This window comes from Zea mays, chromosome 9 (assembly GCF_902167145.1).
Source record: "Zea mays cultivar B73 chromosome 9, Zm-B73-REFERENCE-NAM-5.0, whole genome shotgun sequence".
NCBI lineage: Eukaryota > Viridiplantae > Streptophyta > Magnoliopsida > Poales > Poaceae > Zea > Zea mays.
Window position 1 is genome coordinate 150016478 of NC_050104.1, and position 9976 is coordinate 150026453.

A 9976-nucleotide genomic window follows, 5' to 3' on the forward strand; every position below is an offset into this window, starting at 1 on the left:
ATCTCAAAAGTTCGGTTTTCGGTATCGGTTTTCACTGTATACCAAACCGAAATACCAAAAAACCGAATTACCTAACTTTTTCAATTCTAAAATTTAGCTATTTGATTATGTGAACTAAATGTGTGAAACAATTAAATTGTTATTCACTTATTTATATGTGATGTATGATGTATCTCTAAATACTTGTACATATATATTTTTGACTTTTTAAAATTATGTGTAATCTATTATATAAACTTTTTGTATGTGTTGTATTGAGTATAAGTTTGGAATTCGGTTTTTACCGAAAAACCGAAGTAAAAAACCAAAACCGAACTTCTTGGTTTTTCATTTTTAAGAAAACCGATCAATTTCTAATGTCTAGAAAACCGAAGTTTAAAACCGAAAAACCGAACCGAAGTTTCAAAAAAAATCAAATGCCCAGCCCTACCGAAAAGGATGAGGTTCCCAAAATAACCCTAATGGATTACAAAAAGTCTATTGTACCCTCCTACTTATCTTTATCCGTGTACCTTGCCAAAATGATAATAGCAAGTGTTTTATTTTGTTGCGTATTTGATAACCCTATGACTTTTTTTTTATTTCTTCTAGATGGATTGGCTTTGCAACATGATTGAGTCTTTTGTGACAAAAAATATATATGTTATTTATGATGATAAAAGTGTTTAAATGTCTAAAACTAATAGGACTAGAGAAAATAAATATATCCAGAAAAATTCAAGTTGGTCGTAACAAAAACTTTCCTTAAAATAAGCTCACGAAGTTCCGTATTTGTAGGGCTGTTCACTGTCCGATTGTCGGGGAAAAATTAAAACAGGAAACCACGCTCTGTCTATGCCTCCGTTGTGTGTCCGACCCAGCGTTGTGATTGGGGGAAGTAGGGAGTGCTCACACCATTTCTTGTCCATTGACATCAGCGCTCCACGCCTGCGCCCCCGAATTCCCAAATCCTGCGGCGCCTCCGCCCCAACCCCGCTCGTCGACTCCTCTCTTCCGAACACGCCGGAGGAATCCTTCTCCGCGACTCGTCTTCCTCCTCTCTGCCGTGCTGGCGTGGAGTGGAGATCCACCACCACCTGGATTGGTCTCTTCTTCTGCTGGTAAGTAATCCTAGCTTTGCTTGAACGGAATTCCATCTTCAAATAGTTGGTTTGTTCGCAAATCAAACCCAAATCTTTCTTCCTCCCCAATTGAGTTAGCCGTGGATTTATGTGCTGCCGCGGTGCCCCCACTGATTCAATCTATCCACCCGTGTAGCATGGTACGATTTGGTTCTTCTTCAGTGCACCTAGATCGACATTAGTCAACGCCTTATGTCAATCAACGTGCCGAACCGTTTGGGTGTTAACTGAACCTCTTGCTCCTGATCAGTGTTACGGGGGTGTTACCGTGTTAGATAGATCTGTTTGGTTTTCAAGAGCGAACAGCTTAACTGCTTAAGTTTGGTAGTTCACATCGAACCGGTGTCTATGATTTTTCTCTGTCAGTCCTTTTTATAAGGATTCAAGGTGGCTATAATCATGTCTGAGAACGAGAACTTTACAAACTAATTTTTCTGTTTCCAAATAGATCGTTTTTCTTATTTCCAAATAGATGGTTTTTCCTGTTTACAAATAGATGGTAACACAGAGTACCTGTAATCAAACATTTTAAACCGGTTTCCATTAGTATGCACAATGCACTGAAGTATTTAGATCATGTCAGTTTAGCTGTCATTCTACCACGGAAGCTATTGGTCCAGGTTACATATTGGAATCCATGCTAATAATATGAATCGTATTTATTTACAATAATAATACTACTTTTGAAGTAAATAAATGCCTCAGCCTCCTGCCTGAAACCAGCCAGATTATGAGCTAAGTGCTCCTATGCCCCTGCCAAGAAGAAATGCCTCCAGTCTTGTTGGCATACTGATATATACAGTTAGTAAATGAATAACAGAATAAGTAACTCAAATATATCTACTTGCTGATGGTTTAAGCAGGGGTTCAGGGTTTTTCTCTGCCCTTGTGGCTGAGGCTTCTTATTAATCATAATAATGCCTCGGGAAAGCTGTTCCCAGGGTTGTGATTTGTTTTTTTAAGCATGGGTTTTCATGAGGTATTTATTTCTTGCCATCTCATGAGATGCCAAAGTTGCATTCACTCCTTACCCGCGGAGCTCTTTTTTGTCCGAGACATGCATCTGTACTGTGTATGTGCATGACACCTGTCTAAACAGATCAACCTTGTCTTGCAGAGTCAAATTGTTCTATCAGATAGCCATTGCAGATTATATAACATTATGAGATGAATATGCATTATTTTATACGTTTTAAGAACATTTTCTTATAAATATAAGATAACATTTTTGTTGGTGCACCCTTATTGGACATGAAAGACATCTCACACGGAAGAACTTGCAACTATAATTAGCATTTATATGCGAAAGGGAAATGGCATGATTCTTAGAAGATAAATTATATACATTGACTATAATGGAAAATTGAATTTGAATCCGGATAAAGTTTGAATCTAAGGTAGTGTACAACTAGGATTGCGAATTTGTGATACCTCTTTGACCAGAACCTGGCTGGGCTCTGTAATCTTCTAGAGTCATGGGATTCTGATTTCTGAGATTTGACCTGAGTGCACCATAAATCTTCCCCTTGCCCTGGTTGGATCATGTGTACAGTATTTTGTTTTCCTTTTGGGCTATAGAATAATAGAAGTCGGTAGCAAAAGCATCATTGAGTGTGCTAATGATGAAAACTATATTCTAAACATAGCTTGCTGGGTGTGGTTGTCTAGATAACATTACACTGTAAATTGTTGGCTAGAATAACTTTTGTAAGTAACGATACCTGTATTTCCTTGCCATGTTTTGGAAATTTGAAATTATGTAGGAGTCTAGTTAATATAATTACCGAAATGTCTGATTACTCATGCGCTTAAAGTTCAATATGGTGATGGTCATGATACAATTTTTCTACCCTCAGCACTCCAGTTCAAATGTATCAGACTTAGACATTCATGTTGGTTCCTTGTGAAACACCCTGTTGATATAAAACATTTGACAGTAGTGACAAACTAACCACATAACAATAAAAGTGATATGCTTATTATGCTGCTATCTGATTGGATCCTTGTGGTTTGTATATGCATACCTTTCATGAACCCAGATCACCCTACTGTAAGCTAGTTGCATAGAACATTACAAATAACATTTATTTCCTTCATTTTTTGAGCAAAAAGTCATTAATACACTGTACGCTCTTCGTTTCCTTTTTTGCTCTAGATAGCTAGTAAAATAAGTAAATCGTGCTTGGAGACTCCACTAGTTTCTTTACCAAGCAAATAGGAAAAAAGGTTGCCATAGGCCTTTCCCTTTTGCCCATTATATCTGTATATCTGCCGCCTAAATCATTATCATTATTAATGGTTCAGTACACACTTCTCTTATAAAGGTGTTAAAATTTAGGATTTATCATTTTGTTATGGTTAGACACTGAATCTGTTACTCACCTCTTCCGCAGGTTAGACGCTGAATCTGTCCTTCAATGCCTTCACAGGCTCTATTCCTGAAGAAGTTGCAGAGTTAGAAGCAATTGCCGTGTTTTTTAATTGAAGGGAACAAATTTTCGGGTCATATCCAGATTGGATACGGAACATGGTGGGTGGTTGACCCTTCATATTCTCAGTGTCATGTGTTCTCTAGTCTGTGATTTTCCACTATTCTCAACCATTACTCAAAAAATAGCAAATTCAAGGTCCTTAGGGTTCTAATTAACTGTTTTTTTATGGAGTTTGTTTTCGTTGCTTATGTCCATCGATCTTAAGATGTTGCTTTTTGCTTCGAAGTGAAAGCTGTCCTTTTGGGACCTTAAGAGAATACAAAGCAAAAGGAACATAAGGGTAGAGGACGGAAATAAACAATGGGAAAGGGTGATGTGGCTACTAGGTCCAAATCTCAAAAATCGTCAGCAATACAGGTTTATATTGTTAATCTGGAACTACAAGTGGCTCAACAAAATCTGGGACTACAAGAGTAACTCCTGTCACCCTCTTACCTTATCTTTCTTGTTTCAGAATGAGCCGAGTACACCTGCTAACCCCCCCACAGCATATCCTGATTGGTCTCAGTTCCAGGTGTGTAAAATGAAATTGTGCTGTATTGCTTTTTTATTGATCTAGTTGATTTATTTGTGTAACTGTTGCTATAAATCTTTAGGCATACTATAATGCTGCTGGGACAGCTCCAGTAACCCCACCGGCTTTTTTTCATTCATCTGTAGCTCCAACCCATCAGGGGCACCCGTATATGTGGGGTCCACAGGTATATTCTCTCTCTTGAACCATTTTGCAATAATAAGTCTAGTAGCTAGTGTAAGTCTGCAATCATGAGGTTTAGTGAGATGTTAGGATGAACATGTCTGTTAACTGTAGTACGATCAGCTACTGCAATCACTGTAGCTCTGGAGACAATCAGTCATCTAAAACTCGACTTGCGGGGGTAAGACAACCCTTGGGTGTTACATTAGGAAGAAGACCTTCTCATGCACGGCGGCACCGGAGCCCTTGTTAGAATGACCGCGACTGAGGCTGGGCCTTAGACCTGTGCTTTGGCGTGGGACAGACGAGGCGATTTTTTTAACCCAAACCTAAAATTCGCTCCCACGGGGAGTCTAACTCAAGACCTGAGTGCTATTTAGACCACCTAACCAACTCATCTAGAGGCTCTTTTGCTTAATGAGTCATATAACATTAGATTGTTCAACTGGATAGATGATGCCTCCTTATGGGACACCACCACCATATGCAACAATGTATGCACAAGGCACACCATACCAGCAGGCACCCATGCCACCGGTAATGTACCTCGTTTTACTTGAGATCATATTCTTATTGTGTTAATGCATGGTTGATATCGTAATGAACTTAATTTTCCTTGTTTTTTGTGTCAGGGTTCATACCCATACGGTCCTTATCCTATGCCGTCACCAAATGGGACAATTCAACCTCCAGTAAGTTAATGGGTGCCTTTTATTTGATATATTTATTGTTACAGAATGGATGCAGAATTTCACCCATTCCTTTCTAAAGCTTTCATCTTAACTGTTCTCTGTCATTTATATTTGTTACATAGGAATTCACTTGTTTGAGTCGTGTTTATGCCATTTGTCTCCTCACAGCAGATAAGTTTTTTTTTTTGATTGGGTTATGTTGTTAGACATCTGGTGCTGGCGGTACAGAGACAGATAGATCAAAAAATAAGCGGAAGACTCCCCTGAAAAGATCAAAAGGAAGCTTAGGTAGTCTGGATGTTGTTGCAGTAAAAAATAACAAGTCAGCGGCAAAGCCTTCAGTTTCTTCCTCCAATGAAGGTTCTTCACAAAGGTAATTTATTTGTTTTTTGTTATACTAACAGATAAAATATTGAGACTGCTATCTATTATACAGTGAGAGTGGAAGCGGGAGTTCTTCTGAAGGAAGCAGTACAAATTCAAAAAGTGTATGTCATTCCATTATATTACTACATTTAGCTTCATAATGCTACTAGTACAAATTCCAAAGCAGTATGTTACTGTTTCACTCTCCTTCCCATTATGGAAGGCGTGATTTGTGGGAGTAACTTTTGCTTAAATCTTGAAATCCTCTGGGCAGCATCTGCAGTATGCCGATGGAGTGCGTGAGAGGTGCAATTTGGTACAGTTTGCAACTGGTTCTGTCTGTGTACATGGTATTTTAAGAGGACACTGAATAATGAGTATCCAGTTTATTTTTCAAAACAAATTCTAATGAATCAAACTGTAGCCTTGTTTTAAGTTTCATTAATTTGCGCAGTTCCATATGTTGCATGAGACACTTTACAATTTGCAAATCTACTCTTTTTTTTCCTTTGGTTATTATAGCGACTTACAAGTTAGATGCATCTATGTTATCCTCGCTTCCAACGTGGTTTACCTGCTAGCTCATGGACAAACTAGAAGTATGCATCCTACCGTCCTGCATTTTCTTCCTTTATATGTTGCATATGACCATCCTCATGCTAACTTATACTAACTGACATAAACAAATAATTTGCTTGCAGGGTTCAAGGGCGAAGGATGGTTCTGAGCGAGGTCAGGGTAATGGTAAGACTTGAAGCTTTATGTATAACTTATAACCAACTACTTTTAGCCCCCCCTGTGGGAATAGGTACTGAGAAACAAATTTGTGTTTTTTTATTTAGCGCAAAACATTAGGTGCAATAGTTAAGTTCCTTCTTTTCGTCAGATGCTAGGAGTAAAGGTACTCAAAGTTCTGCAGTTGAGCCCACACAACCATCTTCTGGGCCTGTTGTGCTTAACCCTATGATGCCATTTTGGCCTGTTCCCTCTCCCATGGCTGGCCCAGCAACTACTATGAATATGGGAATGGATTACTGGGGTACTGCTTCTGTACCCATGCATGGTAAAGTTATTGCAGCACCAATATCAGCTCCTTCATCAAATTCACGTGATATTGTTCTCAGTGATCCGGCTATACAGGTCTGTCACCATGCAGGATTTGGTTGCCCTTGCCTTTATTTTGTTCTAGTACCTACCTTGCACTTTTCTTACTTAGGGTCATTTTTTATTAACATAGGATGAGAGAGAACTGAAGAGACAAAAACGTAAGCAATCAAATAGGGAGTCAGCTCGACGCTCAAGATTGCGCAAACAGGTCTGTAATGTCTGCAGCGTTTCATAAGAATCATTTGGATGTTATAATTTATCCTATATCTGTATCTTGTGAATATTTTGCATTTCTGCTAACTGCTTATTTAGGAGTGACCATCTTGTTACTGCTGGGAGTTGGGTGTGGGTGGGGTTTGGGCCACCAGTTTGGCAGCAGCATCAACCAGTCAAGACACTTATGCTAAGTCGGTTTAGAATTGGTTTCAGATAAGATGTTCAAGGAAGATAAGGTCAATTGGTTAGTTTGTCAAATGGGTAAGCATCTTGTGTTAGGGGCTGCCTATAAAATGGGCACACTAGCAGTTGAAATCAAGCAGTAAGAACCAAAAAAAACTGCTAGAGCTTCCAGAGAGATGGTGACTACCTGGTTCTTCTTGCTATCTCATCTACCCCTGTAATCTGTAGGGTAAGGGTCTAAGGGAGGACCGGAGGAGAATAGCTTTTGCCAACATAAAACACTAGCCAGCTTTTACCTATTGTCTTGTATAAGGTCATAAATTCTATTAGATCATGACATTATGCAGTTTCTGTAGAATTCTGCGCAATATATAACTTGAACCACATATACTAGAATCTGGTTGAACCTACTTGAAATTGACTGCAGTAGATGATGAGAATAATCGCTAAATATGCATAACCATGTGGACCATGCATGTGTTCCTGCACATGTTCCTAGAATAAAGAACGAAGATGTGCTACTGTAGTAGTGTAGTGGTTAGTTAGTGTTCATGGATGACAACCAACATTTCACCAGAACAATACACCTAGTTGAGGACTAATATATCTGCATTTTTTCCTTGGAAGATGATGAACCAGGATCATAGAAAGCAGATAGCATCCAAGGAATAATATATCATGAGTTTTCCTTAAGGCTAAAGAAAATAATTGAGGAACATTGTGAAAACAGCTGCATATTTGTCTCCAAGCTCATGCATATAGCTGATAGCAGGACCCACAGATTTTATTTATTTCCTCGCTGTGACACCTTAAAAGGGTAGATGCTGCCACGTCTGTTCATATAATTTGGTGTTCTTTGCTTCATGCAAGCCTTGATGTATTCTATGTTTTTTATGGCATACTACAGGCTGAATGGGAGGAAGTAGCCAATCGTGCAGATTTGCTAAAGCAGGAAAATAGTTCACTTAAAGAAGAATTGAAACAACTTCAGGAGAAGTGTGATGGCTTGACCTCAGAAAATACATCTCTACATGTAAGCTTTCTCTTTTGTTTTTGACCTCAGAAAATACACCTCTACATCATGTTGGAAGGATTGGAGCAGAGAGAAAGGAAGGTGAGTGCTAGTTTGATGGCGGCAGCAGCTGCTGCTGCTAGTGGTTGTCAATTGAAGGAGAAGCTGGATGCTTGGATTTATGGACCGGGAAGGAAAATAGAGGAGCAGTGCAGTAGCAGCAGGTTCGAGCTGATGTCGGTGCATCCAAGCTGCAGCACCACAGCCACCAAATTACTGCCATGGCTGGAGCTGGGCACAAGCGGCCATGCTGCCTCCGCTGTGGACTACTACAGCGCGGTGCTGAACAAGCTTAAGTGATCCGTTCGACGATGGCGCTGGCCACCTTGGCAGGGGCTGCGTTCAGCAATGGCTGTGCACAATGGCAAGTGCTCGTCATCGGGGCAGTGCTCGTGCTCGAGGGGGCGAGGTCGACTCTCGAAGGAAACGCCTGGAGATAAGGGATGGGCAGAGGGACCCACCTATCATTGGCACAGAGGACAAGGGAGAGGAGGGCCTCACGGGCCGGAGTGATCTGAGTCAGCATGCTGACTGTCCAGTGTGGCAGTCAAAATCAGTGAAACCAGCATTAAAAGGGTGCTGTGGCCAAATATGTCTGGTTTACATAATTGAATGGCCAAAGGTTTCTGGTTTACGAAAAATGGACTTCCCATTTCTTTAATGCCAGTGGTTGGGAGCTCTGTGTGGACACCTTTTTGGAATTTTAGATTTGATCTTGCACTCTTGACTCTTAGAAACTTACGTGAGGCATTCCTAATCCTTGCAGGAGAAGCTTAAAGCGCTTGAGGACGAGAAATCGAATGGAAATTTGTAACAGGCTGAAACTTCTCCTGACTTTCTGACTGCTGATGTAAGGACCAATTTTACTTGTGAGGTACCATTAGGTTTACAGAATACCAACTCTGACTGCTGCTGTAACGTTCTTGATTTTTTCAGATAATTTGGTGGTAACCTGATACTGATAGGACGACTGAGCAGGTGTTGATGTAGGGTATTAGATTTTTGTCCGAGGGGTAAAGTTGTATCATAGGATTTGACATGGTCGACGGCTACAGATTCTTCTTCCAGGTGCCTCAGCCCTCAGCTCGGCTGCTGTGCTGTGTTGTTTTTGTTTCCTAGTTGTGCTAGTTTCTACAGAAGTAGTAACAACTATGTAGAACCCCCAGGCCCTTGTTTGAACCGTGGGGGTTAGCGAATGGTACAGCTGTTGTAGAGCTGCTGATTGAGCTTCTTGACAGCAACTGCAGCGTGTTGAAGGCATCCATATTTGATTTATGATTCACAAGCGGACTAATTTTATGTTTCGCATGATTGCTTGCATCCTTGTGTGGGTTTCGGGTAATATAGGTTCGGGTACTGGGTTACGTTTTTTTTTTTTGCCTAGACCTAGTCATGAGGGGCAGCCGCAATGGTATAGATAAATGATGTAGATAGCACACTATCTATACCAATATCTTTATAATCTATATATCATACTATAGTAAAGCTTTGCAATGATCTATCTATACTAGATATTTATAGTTGCTTTTAATAATTGCATACTCTCTCTGCACCACTTTGGTTTTTACGTAGGTTCATAGATAGCAATACTCTCTTAATTTGATTTCTTGCCATATATGATAGATGAGCTGGCATGGTACCATTGTGGCTGCCCTGAGCACAAGGAGCATTTTGCGTGGTCTCATTAAAGAAAGAAAAATCATAGCTATCATGTGTCACAGCTAGGGGTGGTAATGGATCATGATCCTGTTGACGCCTTTAGAAAGAAAAATCATAGCTATCATGTGTCACAGCTAGGGGTGGTAATGGATCATGATCCTGTTGACGCCTTTTCGGAGCGCCAAATACTCAAGAAGAACCGGCGGCGGTGCTCTCTGGTCAGGCGCGGACGGTCCGCGGCACGGAGCCGGACGGTCCGCGACCTGGCGCGAGGCGGCGGTGCTCTCTGGTCAGGCGCGGACGATCCGCGGCCTGGGGCCGGACGGTCCGCGACCTGGTGCAGGAGCTTGGGTCCTCTGCCTGACGGCCGG

General features: G+C 40.7%; 1 protein-coding gene across 4 annotated transcripts; it reads left to right on the plus strand.

The window, feature by feature from the left end:
- The first annotated feature begins 799 nt into the window (after positions 1-799).
- Positions 800-9254, plus strand: LOC100284069 (transcription factor HBP-1a). 4 transcript variants are annotated; one of them, XM_020543695.3, is made up of 16 exons: positions 835-1100; positions 3515-3651; positions 3840-3970; positions 4068-4127; positions 4210-4314; positions 4764-4847; positions 4943-5002; positions 5209-5375; positions 5439-5490; positions 6070-6112; positions 6255-6269; positions 6375-6508; positions 6606-6683; positions 7782-7907; positions 8713-8796; positions 8883-9254. In XM_020543695.3, the coding sequence occupies exons 3-15, from the start codon at positions 3914-3916 to the stop codon at positions 8758-8760; spliced, it is 1029 nt and encodes a 342-aa protein (XP_020399284.1). In that variant the 5' UTR covers positions 835-1100; positions 3515-3651; positions 3840-3913; the 3' UTR covers positions 8761-8796; positions 8883-9254. The 4 variants fall into 4 exon arrangements, with proteins under 4 accessions (XP_020399283.1, XP_020399282.1, XP_020399284.1 ...); XM_020543693.3 differs by having other exon boundaries at positions 834-1100; positions 3846-3970; positions 6255-6508; NM_001156967.2 differs by having other exon boundaries at positions 865-1100; positions 6255-6508; positions 8883-9253.
- Positions 9255-9976: the final 722 nt, after the last annotated feature.

Bases quoted from the DNA above. Each gene is read 5' to 3' on its own strand.
- LOC100284069 (XM_020543693.3), top strand. From the start codon at position 3,914: ATGGGAAAGGGTGATGTGGCTACTAGGTCCAAATCTCAAAAATCGTCA. The intron at 4,848-4,942 runs GTAATGTACCTC...TTTTTGTGTCAG, and splicing joins AGCAGGCACCCATGCCACCG to GGTTCATACCCATACGGTCC. The intron at 7,908-8,712 runs GTAAGCTTTCTC...TAATCCTTGCAG, and splicing joins CAGAAAATACATCTCTACAT to GAGAAGCTTAAAGCGCTTGA.